This window comes from Pyxicephalus adspersus, chromosome 1 (assembly GCF_032062135.1).
Source record: "Pyxicephalus adspersus chromosome 1, UCB_Pads_2.0, whole genome shotgun sequence".
Lineage (NCBI taxonomy): Eukaryota > Metazoa > Chordata > Amphibia > Anura > Pyxicephalidae > Pyxicephalus > Pyxicephalus adspersus.
This window is the reverse complement of record NC_092858.1, coordinates 64188679-64213347: the sequence shown is the minus strand read 5'-3', so window position 1 is coordinate 64213347 and position 24669 is coordinate 64188679. Positions and strand designations below refer to the sequence as shown.

The 24669-nt window shown below is 35.6% G+C and overlaps 1 protein-coding gene across 1 annotated transcript in view; it reads right to left on the bottom strand.

The window, feature by feature from the left end:
* Window positions 1-2150: 2150 nt before the first annotated feature.
* Window positions 2151-24669, bottom strand: part of MYO16 (myosin XVI) — a 126220-nt gene continuing 103701 nt past the window's right edge. The window contains exons 30-35 of the mRNA XM_072401576.1: window positions 23102-23342; window positions 21918-22228; window positions 19641-20780; window positions 17486-17654; window positions 3886-3952; window positions 2151-3687 (exon numbers count right to left, since the gene is read on the bottom strand). Coding sequence (XP_072257677.1) covers window positions 3499-3687; window positions 3886-3952; window positions 17486-17654; window positions 19641-20780; window positions 21918-22228; window positions 23102-23342 — 2117 coding nt within the window. The 3' untranslated portion in view covers window positions 2151-3498. The remainder of the gene's footprint in view (window positions 3688-3885; window positions 3953-17485; window positions 17655-19640; window positions 20781-21917; window positions 22229-23101; window positions 23343-24669) is intronic.

Below are 24669 nucleotides of genomic sequence, written 5' to 3'. Positions count from 1 at the left end.
AGATTAGGTTAGTAACAGGGAGCTTAGGAAGCAGCTCAGGGAGTGAAAGGAATGTAAAAGTAAAGTATTTAAAAAAAACTAATAAAAAGGCACAGTGGAGGTGGCAGCCTGGAACTGGCCTTTAGTCCTGAAAATGCACAAAAGGTGCACAGATATGCCCAGCATTTTTGGGTTTAGCGGTAGTGCACTGGACCAGGTCTGAGCTGAGCTACAGGGGGACTGGAGAATACTTTGGTAGGTATATTCCCTGGGCTTACAGTGCCCCTGACACACATTATATAATTGACAGTTCAACCACCTATTACCCACTTCTGTAATGAAGATTCACCTAACGCTTCCAATGTTTGGATGCTGGCCTTACTTACAAATGGTAGATATGACTGAATAATGAAAGACCTGAATGTCCTCCTGTGAAAAAGTCCACCTGCCTATCTAATTCTCTTCTTTCTCCCAGGCGAGATGGAGTGATCTGCCTTTTCCCTGTACCAGCTTTGCAGGGTTGCTGTAGAAGGAGATCACTCATTACTCAATAAGTAACACCAGTTTAAGCAGTAATTTTGTTAATTGTTCTGTAATTTTGCATTTTGTACAATATGCACATACAAACTGACAAAAACACTGTGAAATTTCTATCTCACGTAGTTTTTTTTTTTATTTTTCTTTAAATTACTGACACTGGTCTATTTTTGTTCCTACTGATCATCAGTAACTGGTCATTTTTTATTTTAGCTTACTGACCAATAGATTCAAGCATTTTCCTCCTACTGACAAAAATAGCAAATAAATCAGACATTTTTCCCAGTGACCAACGATGCAAAGGCTTCCTTTCCAAATGACGAAAAATGCCAGGATAATTTTATTATGCTAGGCATCAATGACATGGGGCATGTTTGCTCCCAGTGACCAATGACACTGGGCTGGGCTCTGCTTCCACTTATCAATAATGCCTTACACATTTGCTCCCAGAGACCACAGATACAGGATATTTTATTGCTTACTTGCCTACAATTACCAACAACAGAAGAATACTACAGTAGGGCATTTTATTTCTACTGACCAACAACATCTAAGAATTCTTTTCCTGATTACTGATTGGAAATGTAAGAGGAATTCTGTACATTGAGATGTATGTTAAATCGGCCTGATATTTTCATTCTGTACCATATAGCACAGATTACATAGCCCTGATTGTTTTACCAGGTAAATTGTGTTGTTTCTAAATAAAAAAAGTGTACAAAATGAAAGTTTAAATATTAATTTAAAATAATAATAATAATGAGATTTCTGTGCATATGTAAAACTATTACTTGTGGTAATGTAATTACAGGGTGTATTGTGGGTACAAGGACAGTAGCAAATGTGTGCATTGTGTACTTTGAGTAGGCTCGGACTTTATTTAAACAAGTTCTGTAAACCAAGCCAACACAAACCATATACAGAGCTTTATAGCCACATCAACTGTCCTTCAGGGCAGCACTCTTTACTCACCTATGGTTCTTTTTTTTTTTTTAGCTTGGGAGGCATAACTGAAATAGAAATTTTAACTTTAGACTGAGTGATGATGTAAGTTTTACTCTATAATGTGATATGCGGGCTCACCTGGTCCTGTTGGATTCAATTTTTCCCCTCAGTGGACTGTCACTAATGTATCAGAACTGTACCCTGCCAAATGATCCTCATTCTCTTTCAGATTCTGATAACAGTTGATGGGCTTGGTATGGGTTATATGTCTCCCTACTATCCAATACTCCCTCTCTTTTCCTCACTTGTTTTTCCCAATGCTTTCTTCTGTTACTTTCTCTTATATAAAAAATGTATTTTTTTAAAAAAAAGGGAATCAGACATTCCTTCAAATATTCTTGTGGAAATTTTCCAGGTCCATGAGTTTCCATGGCAGTACAAGAAATCCATCAAAGGATGTTTGATGGAATGTTCTTCCTTTATAAATAGATCCCATGGTGTTTTTACAAATGTATACAAATATATAACATAGATGCTGCCTTTTTACATTTTATATTGTTTTTCTGGCATTTTGGTTGCAAATAAATAATATGTGAAATGGAACTGTACTGCATACAGTAACTATACTGTAACAAAATATTTCACCTATAATCACCAAATTAAGATATGCAAAGTAAAACACAACAATACAAAATGGAATACCAGTATTTATTATCTGCATCAAGGAAGAACAGCAGCACCGTTTCTGAATAGGTAAAAAATCTGGCAGTAAACATGGACAGTGATTGACATTTTGTTTTTTTGCATTTTCAGTTAATACTCAAATTAACACCGGAGAGTATGTAATGTTTTCCTCTGCCTTTATGAAACTCCTCATATATAGCCCAAAATTCCTCTAACATTTTTACATTCTACGGTATGGATATGCCATTTTTTAATACACGGGTTTCTAATTACCACGAAAGTGATGATGTCAATGAAAGGCATGACATCACCTAGACCCATTTACAGATAATATTTACATCCATTTATACATTATTTTACTTGTGCATTTTTGAGTAATCAAATAAAGCCCTCTGTATTTAATAGACAGGTGGGTAGCTTGCTAAGCTGTACTGTGCTTAAAAAAGAACCCAATTAAACATTAAAACTGTGCTTTGATTTGGAGAATAAATACAAACCTCCTTCGTTTCCTACCTCTGCTGTTCCTACAGCACTGGATCATCATTCTTGTGTTCTGCAAGAGTTATTGCCCCACCCCTAAGTAAACCTAATATTTCCATGATATATTAGTTGTAGTGATTTGGGTGATTTACAAAATACTGAGGGTAACACTGTTGATCTAATAAGGACCAGGAAATTTAGGAAATGCAAACAGATGCTGAGTGCATTTTTTTACCATATCCCATCCAAAGCTGAATTTCATTATGGAATGTAATTCTTTTACTCTAATGCATTATGGATGAAAATGGATTTACTTTTTGACATATTTAATCATTTAATTTCTAAAAAGTACCAACAATAATTTAAAACTGTCCTCCTGTTTGCTGAGTGCATAGCATCTTTTTTGTAGTTCTTGTTGTGTGCGCAGGGGACAGACACACAGGCATACTCTCATCAATATGCAGTATTCATCCATATTCAGAGTAGCATAGGAATCAGATTTTTATATAAAAACATTTGTTTAAAGACATTCACCCCAAGTCTGAGAACTATTTCGTATATTGTCATTTTTTATACTGATTATTTTTTTGCTGGGAACTTTTCACTTTATATTATATCTGAAACACAATGCACATTGAGTATATCACCATATATATTAACACACACATTAACACTGAGGCATTGAACTAATTCATGCTTTCCATTTTCAAAGATTGTTACACCAATTTCAAAACATTTTTTTTATATTATATAAAGTGAACAGTCTTTGTTGGAGCATGTACGTATATTCACATAGACAAAGCCCTGACAGATAAAGAGCTTCTTTATCATAGGAGGTGGCAGCTTTAATCTTCACTACTGTACATATTCCACCTAAGAGGATTGAGTAGAAGCGGCATTTGTCTGCTCAGTTTTTGTCAAGTCTTTCTGCCAGTCTTCTGACTCTTCGCAAAGCTTTCGTCTCCAATCCATTAGTTCTTGTAATGCAGCGCTCTCATTCTCAGACAACCTTAACTGATGAATAACCTGGAGAAGAAGAATCAGGTTTAGAGCTGTACTTAACTAATTACATTCCCAATACTTTGGTAATACATATGGGATTTAATGTAAGTGGGGTTCACCTATATATATTTGCATATGGAACAAGCACAGTTTTTTATTGGACTAGGAGTGCACAGACCAGACACAATTTAGAGTTGTTTTAAATAGGTATAAAGGAGAAAGTATATATTTTCCAAATTCATTTTATTTTTTCTGTACTGACAGTACAGCCAAGGTTTGTGATGTTGTCTTTTTTTTCTCCTGTTGCTGTTGTGTTTCCGCGTACCTATAGACCAGAGAACATTTTGATCTATTGTCATATGAGTCTATTGTCATAACTTTAATCATAAGCAGACATTCCAATAAGCTGATGTACATGGTTCAATCATGTTGGATATTTTAAATGGATTGTGCTTCATTCCTCCAAGATAAAGTTGGGATAGGAGTATCTGCTTTCTCCTCCCTATCCATGATGTGTTTGGGTGATTCAAGTATGCATTGTTAAAGAAATATTTTTTAACCTTTGGGCCTTTCATGAACTTTATGATTCTCTATAAATAAATTCTGAGCTGTCACAATATACAGAAACAAACTTTTACTTGGAAGTGGACATAAATAAGAATTGTTTGTCACTGCTTTTGCAAGCATAGTTTACGGTTTGCAGGTTTTTTTTTTCTTCAAAAAATGTACCTTTGCTAGGCTATCACATCAGCTTATAAACACCTGTAAAGTCTTTGCAAATGCCTGAAAAAGCCTTCTACTTACTGCTTGTTACCACTCCTGGGTGCCTGGCCCTTCCAAGTGATGACTATTTACTACAATGACAGATACAAAGACTGCAGCGGTAAAACTAGGAAAGGCCTAATTTCAGTTTGCATCTTGTAAAACAACTTTTATTTTCTGCTTTTAATGTCTTAATTGATCATGAGAATTGTCTGTGTGATTTTTATAGTGGTCACTTAATGTGTTTCATGCATAGATGAATTGAAGGTTTATGAAGGAGCTGAAATGAGTTAGTGAATATACACTGTTTTGAGTTGTATTTTTCATATTTTTAGTTGTTGTGAAAAAAGAGTTCTATCATTCATGAATAATGCAAAACAAGTGCACACTAACAATTTTTATGGGTTCTTTTACAGAATACATTCTGGTTCACAGTACGTAATATTTGTACATAATGTGCTATTATAAATAAACACAATCACATCAAATACATCATGCAAGCATGTAAAATACAACAAGAAGACAAAAGAACTGCAGGACTCTATTTAAATTATATAATCATTAATTACAATATATTGTTTTACAGTCAAAAGAAAAAGATGCAGGCAAAAAATTTGAATATCCTAAAAAATGTGCAAGGACTGATTGTAAGTTATGAAAACCGAAAATAAAATAAATATATTACCTTTTATGGAAATACATGGCTCTTTTTTTTTACATTTCAAATTTTGTCTAACAGATCATTCCATTAACATTCATATTATCTGAACATATTTATGGCTTAGAAAGGAGAAGTTTGAGGGCAGGAAGTTTTGCCGAAAACTAGCCATTAAGGGCAAAGTAACAGCATATTTCAAAGGGGGTCCCTTCATTTCTACATTACAACAAGGGACAATGCCCAGCATTTCTACATTTTGGAAGCATGTGACTTGAAGTCAAGTCCTGTCACCTGACAGTTACAGGGACATCACTAATACTCCTATGGTACAATACCAGCCCACTGGGAATTTTATTGCCAGCTGTGTTGGATGAATGAACTTGAGGAATAGAGCGGGCAATGCTCAGACAAGGTATCAAATGTCCAAAATACTGTATGATACCAGATTGCAGATGTTTTTGCCCCAACTAGTCAGCTGTCTAGATTTTGTGTGTCTAGAGATTTTTGGAATTTAACCTGTTTCTTGAAAATTGATCAGACCCAAGGTAACAAAGCTACATAAACCAAGATTCTTTCCCAGGTAAAAAACATTAGCATATGTTTTTTGACCTTGCAGACAATTCAAGATTGAATGAGTTTAAAGCTACGTACACACATCAGATGATTCTCATCCGCTTCAGGACTAGTATCGGACGGAAAGTGTGATCAGCCGCCGTCCAATGTCGTTTAATGATCAGTCCTAGGGATCCATGAATAATAAAGAACCGCAATGCAAGCAAAGGGGAGATAGCGCAGCTTGCTCGTTTTCCCCTCTCCTTAGAGCAGAACGGTGCTGTATGCACAGCGCTCATTCATGCATCCTTCAGTCTTTTGTCATTGGAAAGGATTGTGAAAGAAAATAACCTAACATACAAAGCACACAAATAAAGGAAATTTTTGTGCGTGTGTTTTTTGCATACATAAAATGTACTTAAATTTTTTCTTAATTTCTTAACCAATTGTTTAAAACAATAGATAATAGTTATGCTTTAGTCATTCATTTTATGCATACCTTCCTATAAAGGCCCATTAATCTATGAAACCCAGGAAATATGATTTTTTCTAATAAATTATTAAAACACCATTAGTATTGTAAAATATCAATAGCAATATTATATTTCCTTTTCCTTGCTTTCAAAGTGTAATGAAGCATCATATAATATAGCTGTAACAAACTGCATTGGAATGCAGTAAAACTTTTTTTTAAATACAATAAAAAACTAGTAGAAAAAAGAAGAGGACTTTGTATTAATATTTCTATCTCAAATCATATTTTTTTGTCAATGAGAAAAACTGGAGTACTAACAATTTTGCAAAGGATGGTCAGAAGCTTCCACCTGCTTTATCTAGACTCTAGATTTAACAAACCATATGTTCCTAATCATACTTACATTCCATAATTAGATCACATTCTGTTACATTAATTAAACAGGTATAAAATAAACATCAGAGAATGACTCTTTAGAGAGGTATTTCATGCTCTAAAGAATGTGCCTGAAGATATATGGTTGTCTTCCAGGCTCTCATCAGTACTGTAAATATATTGAATGTTTTATTGACTATTTTGGCAGCACAGATACACAGTGGGCAAATTATTTATTATGTCAGGCTGTACTTTTTATTCATATCTCATGTGGAGTTTGTAAAATGAGTCATGAAAATGTTAAAAAGAGTCAATATACTACTGATAAATTATCACAAAAATATATTTAATGGGAAACGCTAATGGTTTTTGGTCAGTTTTATATATATTTTAAACATTTTATATAAAGATCTCCAAAAGCACTTTACAATAGGTTAGCCAAGAGACAGTGCTGCAAAAGTTGCCTGCTTTCCTCCTTACACTTGTATAAGACAGAGCCTATTTTCAACAGTTTGCAAAGAATGGAACCCAAAGGTTTGTCTTGGTATGCAATAGCTTATATTTACCTGTGTTCCTGTCCATTTTAGACTTGTCCATATTAAATAAATATAATTATGTATGAACAAATACATATTAATTGCACATAAATCTTGTTTTAAAGTTACTGGCAGTGAATAACCACCTGTAAATGTCTGGTGAATGTAACATTCAATGTTTTTAAATATACTCCTGTATTTTAGTATCCTAGTATACTTAGCAAGTGGTCATGATAAATACTTCAAATACTTCATTTGGTAGTACTGTTACTGCAGAACAGATTGAAGTGGACCACTTTAAAAACAAAAATGGTGTAAGAAAGTATGGTAAACCTAGGTAAACTCTTTTTTCTAGAGTCTTGAATTTTATAGTGTCTCCCAAAATTGTACAGGCTATTCTTGTTTCATTTAATCACACATAACGGCTACTGTAGCACAGATTGCAGAAAAGCCTAATGTTGGGCATGATAAATGGATAAAACAAACTGCATTGCAGCTTGCTGCATAAGAGTCTATGTAGCCACAGACCAGTACCCATGCTGACCCCTGTCCACCACCAAAAGTGCCTACACTGGGCACATGAACATCAGTATTGGAGCAGCTATTGAAGAAGGTGGCCTGGCCTGATTATTCATGTCTTCTTTTAGGTCAAGTTGATAGCAGAGTAGTTACCATATATAAGCCATTCAGGAGGGTATAGTGTCATCATATACAGCCTCCAGCCATATTAAAGCATTATAGGATTAGTCTAGCTGAACAGTGGTGTATCTCATAGACCTCAGAGTCTTCATTAAGGTATCCACGAAGGTCACAGATACAGAACCATCAAGGTCATTATACCACTGCTTCTCAAAACTCTATTTTTTGAAATACAAATAGGAGTTATTAAAATTTGATCATACAGCAGTTTCTGGAAGAACATTTCATATTTGATTGTAGAAAATCTTGCAGCTGCTGCCTAGGGTATTTCCTTACCTTCCTCTGTAATTAAACAGCAGTAATAAAAGCCTGAAGTTGTTACAAATCATCCTTTTCTTTATTTTCTGATTATGTCACTCAGCTGTCACTCTTATAAAGCAGAGGTTCAATTCACAAAACAATAATGCAGGTGACCTTTGGCATAATTATCATTATATTTTGCTGTCTTTTTTTAGCTTGTGATGGCAAATACATTGTTATAGCTTAGTTATTTGAGCATTTACGACGGGGTGCCGAGACATTCCTGGCTTTGCTTATAAAGAAGAGAGCCAGAGTTATCAAAAAACACATTTATTCAACATATTCCCCCCTGGGACTAATGCACTTGGTACAGCGTAGTTGCAGCTTTTCTAGACCGTTTAAATAAAAGTCCTTTGGTTGGGCCGCAGCCAACGCTGAGGAGCATCTTTGACGTCAGAAATGTCTTCAAAACGTTGCCCCTTCAGGTGTTTCTTCAAATTCGGGAACAGATAATAGTCCAAAGGGACCAGGTCAGGTGAGTAGGGGGGATGGTGGACTAATTGGAAACCCAGGGTGTTCAATTTGGCAGCCACAACATTGGATGTGTGCGCAGGTGCATTGTCCTGCAAAAAAATGATCCCTTTGGTCAACTTTCCACGGCATTTCATCTTAATTGCCTCCTTCAGCTGATCTAGGAGGTTAGCATAATACTATCTGATGATACTAGAGCCCAGAGGTAGGTAGTCCACCAACAGAATATTTTTTTGGCCGATTTCTGGGTTGGGAACTTCTTCGACCGTGGGGACTCGCTGTGGTGCCATTCCTTTGACTGTTCCTTGGTTTCAGGATCGTAGATGTGGAGCTAGGTTTCATCCTCAGTCACTAACCTAGCCAAAAAGTCCTGTGCAGCTTCAAAATGGGCCAAAACGGCTTTGGATACTTCAAATCTTCCTTCTTTTGTTCATTGGTCAAACATTTCGAAACCCACTTTCCTGAAAGCTTGTGCATGTCCAGGATAGTGGGGATAACAAACCCAACAGGCTCCAGTGAGATGTCAAGTATCTGGGCTATTTTTTTTGCAGATATTCGCCGGTCCACGATAATCAGCTCATGGACAGCATCGCAGGTTGCCGAGTCAGTTGAGGTTGTGGGGAGCCCACTGCAGGGCTCATCTTCAACAGTGAAATGCCCAGTCTTGAAACAAGATATACAGGTTTTGACAGTGCTGTAGGGAGGACACTTCTCCCCCAGTGTTTGTGACATCTCAGTGTGAATGTCCTTTGCTGACTTTCCCGGGAGAAACAAAAACTTCATGACGGCCCGTAACTCCAACGACGTGAAACTTGCTTGTGCCTCTGCCATCACAGCTTCTCACTAAAAGAAAAAACAGTTTTAAAAATCACAAAGATCTGATATTTGCACAGTTACATACTAAGATGTTAGGCTGTCATATGTCCTCACACTCATTTTTCTATTTCATCTGGGAGGGGGCAAAGCCAGGAACTTCTCAGCATTCCCTCCTAACTTGAAAAGACATACGATTTAAAGAAACATAGACCACTGACAACAGAATAAGACTAAGTGATCCATTGAGGGTTGTTTTCTCCATTACATTGTTAAATATTGTTAATTTTTTTTTAATTTTGTGCAGTTTATTTTGTTTTCCCTCCACTTCCAGGGTTCCTGCTACAGTGAGAAAAAGTGATTATTTATTTAACAGCCTCCTGGGATACCTATGCCACCTATCCCAGGAGGCCGCTGAATTGTACACAGGGTGCTAACAAAACTGCTGGACTTCTCACTGCAGATGTGCAAAATTGGGCTTTGCATCATCAGTGGGCAATCAACAAATGTAAGTGCCCAAGCTACTGATTCTGGACATGGGCAAAGCAAGATTAGTGCTGGTTTATTTGCATTTACAGAATGCCATCTGATGATATTGCTGTGAGATTAGGCACTGCTTCAATAATAATAATAAATAAAAGTGATCCACTTATGTTGGCATAGTTGCTGCCAGGATCAGGCTGTGTTTATATTCTGCAGTATTTCAGGAATCATATCTGCATACTTTAGGTTGTTCTTGCAGAAATGAGTTTTTCCATTACATTCATAGGTTGCACACCTGAACACAACTTCTTACCATGGACTTTTTTGTTTTAAATAATACAGAAAAAAAATGTAGAAAATGCTTTTTGTTATTATTGTTGGATGAGGAAATACTGCTCAGCATATATTAGTACAGAGTGATACAAACAGTACTCCTGCAATGTCAACCTCAAATGCAATTTCTAAATGAAACACAGAATTTTTTATGAGTCAAACAAATAATAGTACTTACTACTACTTTTTAAATTTTGTATTTACTAAAAATGCTTTTTCTTAGAGAAAATTTAGAAAGAAATACTGTCCATGGAATTTGTCTTTTAAAATGTATTCGAATTCAGAGTACAAGAATTCTATTCTGTATGTGTGTCATACACATATAATACAAAATAGGTAATAGTTGTTATATTCATTAAGCAGTTTTTGGAAGCAGCCACCTATTTTAGATACATTTGTAATGCTGAAGATTCAGAGTTAGAAAATGGATGTGATAATAAAGTAGCTGGGTTGGGTTATATTTTTGCATGCTTATAACCACACTTTATATGCAAGTATAATCAATATTTTTAGTAATCTTGGTATCTAGGATTTTTCACTATTGTTTGCGTTTTTATGCAGTTCAATTCAAGAAAGTGGTTTTAAAATCATCCAGCATAGCCTGCTAATGAGAGATGTCTCTACACAAGCAGTGAGCACTCGGACATCCTTCCTGGCTAGCTAAGGAAGGTAGAAAGTGTTTTGCCCAGTGCTGCTAGATTGATACCTGTTGTGGATCGGGATCCTTAGTAAAAGACAATTACGAAAAAGACATGTTGAAAAGGTGATATCTTTGTTTAGATGTAAAGTGGCATGTAAAAGATCACAGCATTGTTGGTATTTGTATTTTTTCCTTTACATGTCCACCTCACTGCTGATGGAAACTTTACCTACATTTGACAATTTAGGGGTCTGTAATGACTAGTCATAGTTGTCTGAGCATGGGCAAAAGCATAACCCGTCAATAGCTTAAAAAGTCCACCAGCTAAAAGTAGCTTTACGTAAACAAGTGTTCTGGATCTTTGTGAGAGATTTAAGCATGGTGTGGAAAAATTTGACAGTTCTAACACTTTGACAACTTGGACCACATTTAGGGATTCTCCTAGGTTTTGTGATATGCTGGGTTGATTTTACTCCCCATTGCACTTTGTTTTGAATGTCTGGTCTCTGGCAGAACCTCTGTTTTCTTCCTTACCTTGTTCCTTCCTCATTCCCCTTTCCATCTTCCTTATCATCCCTCATGTTTGCCTTCTACCTCTATTTCCCCCTCCTATACTCCTGTAAATATTACCCTTTTTGCTTCTCTCCCCATATATTTAAGTGGCTTGACTAAAATAAAGGTTCTTAAACTTGTAGTGGATTACATTTTATCTTGATCCTGAGTCAATTTATCAACACAATGTAGCTGAGCAAGAAATGTATTATGTCTACTTTTTGTAAGCTCTTTTATAAGTTTATGCACTGCTCCCCAGACTTTGCCGCTTTTATCTTCTGATGATTAATCTATTGTATCAGTTATTTTGTACCTTTTTCTCTTGTTCCCTCTTTGTTTTTGTTAATTATGTGTAAAACTTAAACAGGTTTTAATAAAAACTTAGCAGTGCTTTCTACAACTTTCTGTTAATTATAAATTTTTCTTATAGAAAAAAAAAAACATTTGGAGCACGGAGAATACCTTTTAATAATGTGAGCTGAACACAGCAAATCAGCCTTAACTTTGATCTTTGGTGTAAGGAAAAGTATGTTTTTACTATTACACTTATATACATTTTGCCAAAAAAAAAAAAAAAACATTATAACTATCACCAAAAAAAGACAATGTTTCCTTTGAATTAGCACCATATCTCTTTTCTCAAGTGGGGTCCTTTTTCACCCTCAGAAGAAATGAAAGAATTTAGTGTATAAAGATCTTTACTTCTTCCTTCAGAAGATACATTTGAAACTTCTTTATGAAAATAAGAAATTGGGAGTAGGACATACCGTTGGTAAGGGGGAGACCCAGAGTGAAGATGAAAGAACAGCCTTAGACACCCTGTGTACACTCTTAGATAATACAGATTTGCCAGATTAAATAGATTTGTGGTCCCAGGAGGAACCACCAAGAACAAATTTAAATGTATAGTCACCAGGCACAGTAAACAATGAAAAGCTGATAGTGGTTAGACTCCCTGCTCATTCTGCTAAAAAATGTGCTTTGCTATCTACTATGTGAAAATGTATACCATCTTGCAATTCTAAGGTTTTACATATTAGGGCATAAAAAAAGTTCTGGTCCTTAGCAGGTTCTGAAATTATTTATATTTAACCATAAGGGTAAAACAACACACAACAAATTCTACTGTGCCATCATAATTAACAAAAATGAAGCCAAAATAGAAAAAAAACTAATATTGTGTAAAACTAATTAAATAGCCCATAAAAACGCTGATAGCAGCAATAATTTGAAATAATGATTTTCTTTCTGACTTTTTCAGTTTCTTACATTGTTGTGGAGGAATCTTGACCCATTCTTCCTTACAAAATTGCTTCAGTCCATTGAGGTTTGCAGACATTTGTTTACGCACAATGGGTTAAGGTCTGGACTTTGATTCTTTACTTTTTCAGACATTTTGCTGCAGATTTGTTGGTGTACTTGAGGTCAATGTCTTGTTTCATGAGACAATTTCTGCAAAACTAGAATACTTTGATATACAGGTGATTTCATGGTCAACTCAATCACTTCAAGGTGTTCAGGACCTGTGGCTGAAAAACAAGCCAAAATCATCACAACTGCTGCCACTGTGCTTGACAGTTGTTATCAAGTGTTTGTGCTGTGTTTCTGCCAAAACTGGTGCTGTGCATTATGGCCAATCATCTCCATGTTGGGCTTGTCTTCCTAAAGGACATTTCCCACGGTCTTGTAGTTTGCTAAGATGTAGGTTTGCAAACCTAAGCAATGGTATTAATATTAACTTGTATTTATATAGTACCAATATATTATACAGGGAAACAACAGACTGGGCAACAAGGGGTTAACACAGAAGCTGGACAGGGAAAGCACTGAACTAATTAACAGGTTTAGAGGAAATGCTTAGAAGAGCTAGGGGGTCCAGCACTTTTGGAGACACGTTGTACGAACGCTGAGTGCTGTGTCTGAGCTAGCTAAATAGCCAGGGATGATTAGGAGGTTGTTTCCTGATTGGCTGGCAGGATGGGCAAAACTTGAAGAGCAGGTACGCCTAGGATCAGAACTGCCGGAATGGGCAGGAGAGAGGGAGCTGTGCTTTAGCGAGGAAGAGGTAAGTGTGACAGGCTCACAGTCCAAGGTCCCTATGATAGTCATATGTCACTAATAGAGTCTAGGGGAAGCCATTTAACTACATGTTTTTTATAAAAATGTATAAACTCCATGCAGATAGTATTCTCGGCATAATTCGAGCCACTGAGCCCTTGTGCTAACCATGTATTTTTTTAAGGGAAGAGGCTTTCTTCTGACAACCTTTCCACACAGGACATACTTGTTCAGTTTTTTTTTCTAATTGTATTGTCATGAACTTTAACATGCTAATTAGGGCCTGTAGAATCTGAGATGTAGCTCTTGGGTTTTATGCAAGATCATGGGGTTAATTTGCTGGTATGTCTATTCCTCAGTAGATTTGTAACTTTTTTAACATTTAATAATCTTTGCCATTGTAGACAGACAGACTTAAATTTGTTTGAAAATGGCGATATATAATTTCCTAGATTAACGGGCAGCAAAAGGATCATTGTAAGTGTCTTTCCTCTTTAGTATTGTGTTAGCACACACCTAAATACTCCAGACCAGCAAACGTCCAAAACTTCTGCTTTTATAGACGTGGTCACAATTGCTGATGGTCAATTAATCAAATGCAGTTGATTAGTAGCACCTGGCTGCTACTTACCCTCGTAATTACTATGGAAGTGGTAAGGTTGTAGATATTTTTTTATTATGTTCTGATACAGAAAACCTTAGACCTGCAAAATGGTGTACTTTTCTTTTCCCTTAACTGTATACATTGGCAGGTAAAACTGGCCAAAATTTTATTTTGGCTTCACCAGGCCAGTACCATATTCAAATAAAAGATACCAGAAATAAACATTTTATTTACCAGAATAACCTTAAAATGGCTTTTTCATATTAACATTTTCTTCTATACACCTTCATAAATGTGTGTTTAGGTAAGCACGCAGGGTGTTGTGTGTGGGTGTTCTACACAGAACATATGCTATAATATTATAACATAAAAAATGAAAAGCACATGTAATAACAATGTATGAAATCCCCCTCTAAGTGGACAAGGGAAAAGAGAATTTGGAGAATTGTTGTAAAGGAGATATAAGTGTACACTTCTTTAGCAAAAGTTCCTGTCTTTCTATTAAATAGGTTATGTTTTCTCTGTTCCTTTTAACATCAATATTTAGTAATATCCTTTTTGATGTTTTCCCCAAGATATATTTATACAATCTTCTGTAGTATGTAAACTAGGACTGCGTTGTAAATGTTTAATCTACCAGATAAACGCTGTTAAATTTAGAAACGTCAGTCTAGCAATTCTATTTCATCTATTTAAAAAAATAATTCAAGGAGAGTAAGTTTGTGTGGATAATAAAATTTCTAAATTACAGCTGAAACATATATCTGAAACAATTAGGGGTCAGAAAATACCTTCTGTTTGGCATATTTAGCCTGATTCAATAAATCTTTACAAGGCTGGAGAGGATACACTTTCATCCGTAAACCTGGGAGACCCAGCAAACCAGGAATGGATTTTTTAAAGTCATTTGCTGTTTGCTAGCAAATATTTTGAATCCTGGACCAGATCTATTACAGGTTTGCTGGATCACCCAGCATCACTGATGAAACTGTATCCTCCCCAGCCTTTAAGTACGTCATGCATAAAAAGGTATGTAAATACTGACCTTCCCCAAGCCAGAATTACATAAACATATGCACAAAGTCTTGTACACCATGTTAAAAAAGCCCAGAATGCCAAGGGAATAACACTACTGACATAGCTCAATAGTCTCTATCTATAAAACAGGGAATCTGACATTCCCTGGTTGGAATTAGTTACTGCTAATAAAACACATAGCCTGGAAGATTCCCATTAGTGAATGTTTGAGTAAGGTCTGATACACTGTTTGCAAAATAGAGCCCAGTAAGTATGTCTCCAATATGGACAATAATAGATATTGTATGGCAAAACATTTAGACTGGTGTAATACCTCTTACACTTACTCTTACATCTCGTACACTTTTATTCATTTGAATGGTATCGGATTAGAGCACAGCAATTTACAAATTCAAGCTATTAATGTACTGTATTAGGCCTGATTTATTAAAGCAAATAGCAAATGACTCCATTCCAGGTGTGCTGGATCACCCAGCTTCACTGATGAAAGTGTATTCTCTCCAGTCTTGGAGAGCTTTAATTAATAGGCCCATTGTGTTACATTGGAAACCTTTTTTATATAATGAATGGGCTGCCATGTGCCATGTTACAAAATAGAGTGAATATTGCATAACACACCAGTCAGATGTAAAGGGGGGCCTTAACTCATGCAATTCAGACTGCCTGACTGCCAAGTTGACTGCCATCTTAAGTTTATGATAGCTTAAAGAAAGACTGTAAAATGAATGAGCTTACCATTGCTAACCTCTCTTTTTTAAATGCTAGTTTTATCTGATCCAAGGTCTTTAATATTTTCAAAATAACAGAAAAAGTATGCAGAGTTGGAGTTTTGACTTTACTTTGGTGTTACTCACTACATGCTTCTTGGTGATCAGTGCTCAAAACATAAAAGGTCCAAATATGCCCGAGTAACTAGCATTTTCAGAAGAAAGTTAGCCATGACTGCCTCTGCTGTTATTTCAGTACAGTTTTATTACAGTACAGTTTTATAACAGTACAGTTTAGTGTTGTTGTCCAGTTGTATAAAACTGAAAATAAAATATGGTGTGCACTGCCTACCAAAGATTTCTAAACAACATTTACATTTACTACAATTCTCACAAATCAATGAAAAAACCTTGATCTAAGGCCACAGCATCAGTGATTCATCTGTTCATTTCTATGAACAGCAATATGATAAGATGCCTTATCAAAAAAGTAAAGTTTCCATGTGCTCAAAAGTTCATTGAAGTACGTCAACACAGATAAGTGACTTGAAGTCAGAGCCAGTACAGTTTGGAAAGATAAATTAAACCTTTGATTACATTCTGAAAAATTTCCTTTGCGTACACTTGTGTAAACACTGTGCTATCACTATCACAACTATGTACATATAGAATCTTTATAAAGGTACCTGTAAAATCATCTGTGACATACTTATTTTAATAATGTCATTTTATGAGCATTAATCATAACCTACAAGTGTCCTTTGAGTTCAGGGGCATCACTGCCTTAGAAGACATATATCTTATAATGTTTATGTTGTAGTAAGCAAAGACTTTGATCCAGTTTACATTTAGACTTATCCTGCAGTGCAGTATAAACTCAATGACCTTTGAATGTTTGAAGGCTTTATGACAGGTGTTTTCTGGGGAAAGCTAAAATGGAAATAGCTTTTTTTAGTGTGGATGTTTATTTAGTTGTCCATTTGTGTGAAGGTTGTCTGTCAGAATATGTCTGATCTGCCAATATTTGGTCAGGTAATTCTTACTGCACTCCTACAGGTTTAGTTGCAATATGACCATCCATGTATTTGTATTTGGTAATGATACAGTCGTTTCTTCTTTTCTCTCAGAGTCTAAAAGTTTTATTTGAGAAGTAATATGCACTGCCTAACACCTGAATAGTTCATCCAACTGTCAGATGGGCAATGTCTTAGGAGTCAAAGCACTGTCATTCTCAGGCAATTGTTTCACCCAGAAATCACCACCCCTACACAACAGAATCAACCTGATATTCATGGTATGAGTAGATCATTATTTGGGGGGACAGTTGTCAAGGAAGGCGTTGGTGTGGTTGTCATCCATCTAATTGTCATATCCAGTAGTCATCCATATCTAGATAGTCATCCATCTGATAGTCATCCAGGGAACTGTATTTGGTGACCAGTGTGAAAGGTGTTAGTGGTTTTCAGTAATGACACGGGTTGTAACCAGGCATGGGAAGGATGCAGATGGTTATTGGTCTAGGATGTGGAGCTCTGTGGTGGGTTATCAAACTTCCAGAACAAAAATATGCTTTGCTAAATTTTTCTAGAGGGTAACTATAGAATGACTACCTTTGAGTCTAGCTTAGAGTAGTGTCAATATACTGATGATGGAAGCTTGAGGAGTAGGAATCTTATTATTTACATTTGACATATTGCTTACATGACTCAATATAATATTTGCAGCACATTAAGGCATCAGTCAAGTGGGTAGCAAGAAATACTTTTTTTTTTTTTTACAGTGCATACAGGCAGATTTTTTACTTATCTTCCTTTGGAAACTTACCACTAGAAACAGAGTTTCCATTCTCACATGGTACACAGGTAGATAAAGTGCTTGATGGCTGGTTATCTTGATTATTTGCATTTGTATCTTGTGTATCTGGCATTGCAGTATCTTCTCCAGTGCTCGCGTTCAGATTCAGCTCAACACCTTAGAAATTAGAACATGATGGTGAATGGGTTCACTGTACTGGCAGGCTGTCTTTCAATACGTGAAATATCTATCACAATTTTACAGATTATGAACATGAGATGACAGATATTTGGCTCTAGCTTACTTTTTTCCATAATATTTTGTAACAGAAATTAATAAAATCTATAAATATCATTCATGACAGAAAACGTGAATGCTCACAATATGTTTCCACACAACTACTAGGAAAAGGAAAAATGTAAATTCAATTATTGCAGATCATCCAAATATGTAACATATTTGTTCAGTGAGTTTTAATTAGATTTTACTGATCCTTTATTACCCTTCTAAGATTTTGCTCATTTTTAACAATCATGCCCTACATGTGAACCTATGAGAAATCGGCTAAATACCGATTACTTTTCTTGACATCACAGATTATATAGTTTCCTACTTCTTCCACATTTTATTGCTTTAATTGTAATTATCTTAACCACTTATTAAACATGTCAAATTTTAACACACATGAATTGTCTGTTATGGTTGCATCTAACTAATACTGAAAGAAAAAACACTTAAAAAATGACAAGTAGTAATTTTATCATACATTATTTGTGTAATCAGCCCAACATAACTGAAAGGAAATGGGCTACTTCTATCTGTTTAGAAGTTGTCATGCTTTAGGAAAAAAGTAGAAAACTCAGTATTTCAAAAAACTCAGTTCAAAATGTGGAAGTCTGATTTGCTGAGTGACAGCATAAAAATACTTACTGTACCAACAACCTTACTCTAGAAGGGGATGTATAAGGTTTATTTATAAAATCTTTTGGTTGCTTGAGACTGTTTCATTCAACAATAATCCAAAAAAAAGTATAATGGAGGCTAAAATTTTGGGTCTTAAACCACATTTATCTGTTACGCTTCTTGTAAGTGTACTTGTTTTATATAGTAGAGAATAAATAAATCCCAGCTAGGTTTTTACTTTGCAATGTGTCTCACTGGGAATGATGGATTGTTAGAGAAATGACAGATACAGATTGCTGTGTCCTCGCCACGTGCACTGGTTCCGTTTCAAGACCTCTTGTCCCTACACAGGACCACAGGACATGGCAAGGGACACATGTATGAGCACGCTGAGAAGTCTGAGAGAGACTGCAGCACTGAAATGGATAGAGGGAAGAAAACACAGGGTACTGGAAAGAAATTGAAGGGAACCTCTATTTGGAATCTTAAAAACCGGTTAGAGTTGCTGTAGTGTTAATTGTAACTACTACTGCATTTGCATCTGAGTAGCAAAATTAACATGCTTAAGACAAATTACTCAACTTGGTCCCGCGGGCAATCCCTGGTGGAAAAAAATTAGTCTACAAATAGTCCAAAAGCACCACATACATGTGGTTACTTCGCTTCAGGTATACTAATGACTCTTAACCTAAATAAACATTCCAAATCCTATTTTTACAATATGTTATAGACCAATCAATTTTGTTTTATATGAACTTGATCAAATGATCGTAATCAAAAAGTCACATTGAAATGTCCAAGCTGCCTTCTGTTCACCTCCCACCTCATTGGCACAAGTCAGCCAATTTATTCCAGAGTAATACATCATAGTTAATTCTGTTTTTTTCACAACAATAAGAAAATGATTCTGCAAGTCTTACATGATGGTACTACTGTAATATCATGACCCAACATGTGACCAGCTATCTGCCCTTTTTGGTGGGAATAGAAAGTCTTGTAGTTTGCCACAAATCCAAGAACAGTGGAATACAGATGTCATTTTTGATTATATAGGTGCTAGATTTGTAGGCACAAAACCAAAAGCTAAACACTAATTTACCAAAATTGGATAAAAGAAAACTTGTTGTAAAATTAATTTAGTCATGGTTTAGTCCTTGTTTTGAATAAAAGATAAAACCTGTAAAAAAGTCTCATGTTACTGTTGCATACTTGATTGAATAAATGTAAATAAAAAAAAAATTCACTATATTTCTTCCATACCTTCCAGTTCTCGAATTTTCCTGCCAGCTGCAGATTTTCTCAGTAAACTCCTCCCTGAGTTGAAAAGGGTTGTTAACTCATCCAGAGGACTTGTCACATAGCTAGTGTTGGTTACACTGGTTGGAAACACAGAAGGGGATTTAGTTTGAATGGTTCTTGGGATTTTTACTGGAGAAGAAAATGGCAATTTGGTCACTGTGCTTGAAGTATCAGTTACTGAAGGTTTACAAACAGTTTTCAGGGAATCTGTATTAAGGGACCGTTTTGCAGAATTAACTAACAAAGCATATGGAGTCTCAGTGGGAAAGGTAAATAGTGTTGTGGAATTATAAGAAGCTGAGGTTGGTTGTATTGGAGGTGTAGAAGGTGGCGACATCTTGCTTGTAGCACTAAATGTACTATGTGATGGTGATGATGGCCTATCACTGTCCCCTTTTTGATATTTTGAACACTGAGGAGATATTGGACTTGAACATTCCGATTGTATAGAATAGTTTATGTTGGTTTCAAGTACAGGAAGTTTTATAACTTCTAATGGAGTCAATGGGGATTCATCAGAGGCAGGAGAACAAGTAACTGGGGCGGGTGGAAATACAAGAAGAGGAGGCCGATGAGGAAGGAGGTTTGGAAATGGAGCTGGTATGTCATAAGTTTCCCTGCACTGTGCATCCCCTTTTTTCCTTGTGATACATCCATCTACTAAGTTCATATTTGACAGAAATATTTGTGAGGCACTGGTCCTCACAGTATTACTATTGATCTGATCAGGATTAAAATATTTCATCTCCTCATATACAGCTTCTCCTTGTTCTGGACTGCCAGTATCTGGAGGACAATTCTTCTTAGCATTACCAACCATCTCAATATACACAGGCTCAGTATCATCTTCTTCCTGTGACATATATACAGATAGCATTCCTGGATGTGGTCCATCCGCGGAGGCTGCTCTTTGAATGGTTCCTATATCCCGACTGCATTTTTTGACTAGCACACTTAATGATTTGCCTTCACCAAATCTATGAACGGATATCTCCTCATAGGAGCCACTCAGCTTTGTGTTGGGACTTCTCTTTGGTTTTGGTGGTGGAATTTTTTTCATGGTGCTGTAATCATCACTATGCGGCCTTGGCCGATAAAGACCTAAAACAGAAAAACAATGTCAAAGTAGAATTAAAAGGGAAGAAGAAAAGATAAGAGGGGAAAAACAAAAGGAGAGGTGGAATAAAAGAAGAAATAGGTAGAAAGAAAATGGAGAAGAGAGAAGAAGGAGGAGGAGAAAATGGTGAGGAGCATAAAGGAATAAGAAGGAGAAAAGAGATTGGTTGAATAGAGGGGAAGTGAGGGAGTTAGAAAATATTAGGTGGTAGGGAGAAAAGGGCAAGTAGAGAGGGAGAAAGAAAAAAAAAAGGAATATAGACGGGGGGGGGGGGGGGGTGTTAAAGGGAGAGGATAATCATGATAACCAAACTTTAAAACATACATTTAAAGGGGTCCATATATAAATAAATCAATCACTGCCTAGACCTAGAAGATCCTCCATCAGGAATCCTTTCAGTGAATCTCCAATTTAGTGCTTTACAAATGGGCCCCAAAAGTGTGTATAAAACAAAAAAAAAATTTTGTTTTTTTAAGGTTAGGATTTTACAGCTGTAAATGTCCCTGCTAAAAAAAGGTAATTTTTATTTGTCATGGTGACCACTGTGGGACAAAAAGTAATTGGAAAACCCATTTTGAGTTGTCACTAGAACAGGAGAAGTGGAGACACTTGTACTTCTTTCAATACAGTCCAAAAGGGGTTTTCTCACACTATAGGGACATCTCCTCTCTTTTCCTATTGATTGTAGAAGACAAGCAGGGACAGGGAATCTTTTGAAAATAACACAAAATAGCAAAGAAATTAAAACTGGTTTCCATACTTTATGGACTTATACTTTATAAAGTATATCTAAAGCCAATGCTTTGGCTTCAGATATACTTTAATTATAGTATCCTAACCCTAACTTTTAATCTAAAAAAAAAGTTTCTACTAATAATCTTCAACCAAATATATGTTCATATTAAACTCAACCAACAATAAGTGTAATTGAACAGCTTTATCCTAATCCTAAAAAAACTTTCAATAGAAAACTTTATTGTTGAACCTTTGCCATATCAAGGACATTCATTGTGTTTTGGTAGTTTTATTTTTTTATTGGTGATGTTTCATGATTGTGTCTTATTTTAAAACATGACTGATTCCATTGTATTTACTTAAAAGCCCAGTTAGGTGTCCCTTACCATCATTATCAAGGTCCTTGGCGGCAGAAATAAGACATGCACTAACAGCTTCATAAGAAGCACTTAATCTTGTAGTGGGGTTTCTCTTTGGTTTTGGAGGAGGCTGTTTTCGAGGTGACTGTAGATTACTACTGTCATCTAAACTTAAGACTGTGTGCAGAGACATTGATCTTCCGGATGTCCCAGGTGCAGATTGTGCCAAACTTCCCACACTTAGTGGAATTGTAATAGAATCTGAATGAAACAAGTTAGGTGTAGAACGGTATCCTCCAAAGGTACTTTTCAACATCCTTTTTCCAGTTTCTTCATTTCTAAAAATACAGAGAATGCACATCGCTTAATATACCACAGAAATATATACTGTATACAAGGATTCATATTTCTGTCCGGGCAATAATAATTGTGAATATTGATCTTTACACAATTCAGCCACATGCATGGTCCCTTCTGGCATAAGAGTGAACCTAAAAGAACTTAAACTGTTCCCATTTAATGGATTTTAGCATATATTCAATACAGAGCTACAACTATTTTATGTTTTATTACCTATCTAACTGTGACTTGTACTTAGCCAAAATGATTGTGAATGGTTGATCAGATTGTGATGTGGCTATCTGAGAAATTCTATTACCCCGTTCTCCTTCACCAAAGAAATAAACTGGCTTTAGAAGTAAAAGAAATGCATGCTTTGGCATATATTATGTCTTATTTAAAGTAGAAACTAAGCCTTTATTTAGATTGCAAATGTTTACATGTTTTCATTTGTTAACTTTAGTTTATTTTCTATTTAATTCTAGTTTATTCTTTTTAATTCACCTTATGGTTTGCCATCAACCTAACCCTAATTTTTCACTTTATCTTTACAGCAATTCTTTGCTTCTGACTGCCCTGGTAATAGATATTGTACCTTAATAGGTGTGTGTGTATTGCAGAATTCTACAAAACAAGATATGTCTTTTTGTGTAGGCAGTGAAGTACAGACAATGGAACCCTGGACAGCAATTTTAGTAGGGGCATAGTGATAATATTTAAAGTAAGTTAAAGGTACACAAAATACATTTTCTAAGTCAATGTTTCTGGTAGCAGAACATTGCATTTCATTTTTCCATGATAAGAATTGTAATGCTGGCCTTTTATAGTACAGATGACTTGTCATAATTGCCAAATTGCAATATGGACATTACCTGTTAGAAATATCTTCCTTATCCAAAGCTGGTTGTGTTTTGATGTTGGTAGCCTCTGGGTCAGAGGGAAGTTTCTCTTTTTCTCGAGCAATGTCAGTAGCATTTTGGATAACCAATGAATGAAAGGCTTGTTGCCCCATGTTTTCTACAGACAGAAGGAAGTCTTCTATGCAAGTAATATCATTTTGTTTAATGTTCATTTTATGCCGCAGCTGTTGACGAGCTAGAAACCTCCTTATGACTAATATAAAAAAAAGAATAAAAAAATTAGGAACTAAATGATACCAAATGTTTCTATTACTTATAACATGTCCACAGTTAAGCTGCTTCGGCTACTTTAATGCATTGTCAACCAGCAGGTTCACACAGCCTCACCCAGAAAAGAATAGCTCTACAAACCTCCCTATGTTCTAGAAAAACAAACAAAATATGGAAATAACAAAAAACTATTTATTAATATACTCTGCAATATTAATGCGCACTGAGCATCATTGAATGCCTAGTTAGGCGGGTATCCAGATCTGATGCTGCCTCTGGCTGTGAGTCCTCTCATTTTAGTTCTGCAACACTCTCTGACATCATCAAGGCTTCCAGAGGTTCACAATCTATACATACATAAATACATTGTATGCAGGTAATTTTTTTCTTGTTCCTGAGGCCACCTACATTGACTTTCTACATATGATTATTATTCTCTGTAGTTATTTATTCTTACATCTTATTCCTTTTCCAACACTGTGAATAATATTGTTTGATTAATTTTTGGATGCATATATCTAGTTTAATTGCTGACATGACCATTTCTGACTGTAATCAATAAGTATTCTATCCCTAATTTGGAATATCATATTAATAAAGCCATTTAATAATATGTTTAAATAAGTATCCCTTTTCCCTAATCATCTAATCTTCTATCATTCGATTACTAGAGTATTTTCTGGCACCAGTAAATTTCCTTTATATTTATATTTTTCTTCTTCCAGTCTTATTCAGATATCCCAATATAATATATTAATTCTGTCCAATACTTAGTACTAATAACACCATCAACAAACATTTCAATAAATATAATTTTGTTTAATTCCTAATTTACACAGAATGTAATTATACTACATCCATAAGATACTCATATCTATTTTTTAGATATCTCTGTACTTAATTACATAATAAATACACACATATATATATATATATACTCACTCATTCGCTTTATCCAGAATACACTTTTTACAAATCCATACCTCAACAAATCCTGTCTTATCATTTAGCCCATAGTCTCTATAAACCTAGAAGCCTAGTTGGCGAAATGCGTTGGAAATGAGATTTCATTCATTCTCTTTCCTCAAATGTAAGCAAAATATGTGTAGCAATGTAGTAATTTCACTGCCTGTTTATGCATTAGTGTATTCTATGATAATTACTGCAGTATGTTTTGCCATGTTCCAAGATGGCGGCTGTGTGGGGATGAGGTTATCAGTACTGACCTAGCCTGGGGCAGGTATTCTTGGGTAAGCCCTTGAGAAGGACATGGTCTGGAGAGTGAGGGACTCAGATTCTGTTGCATGCGC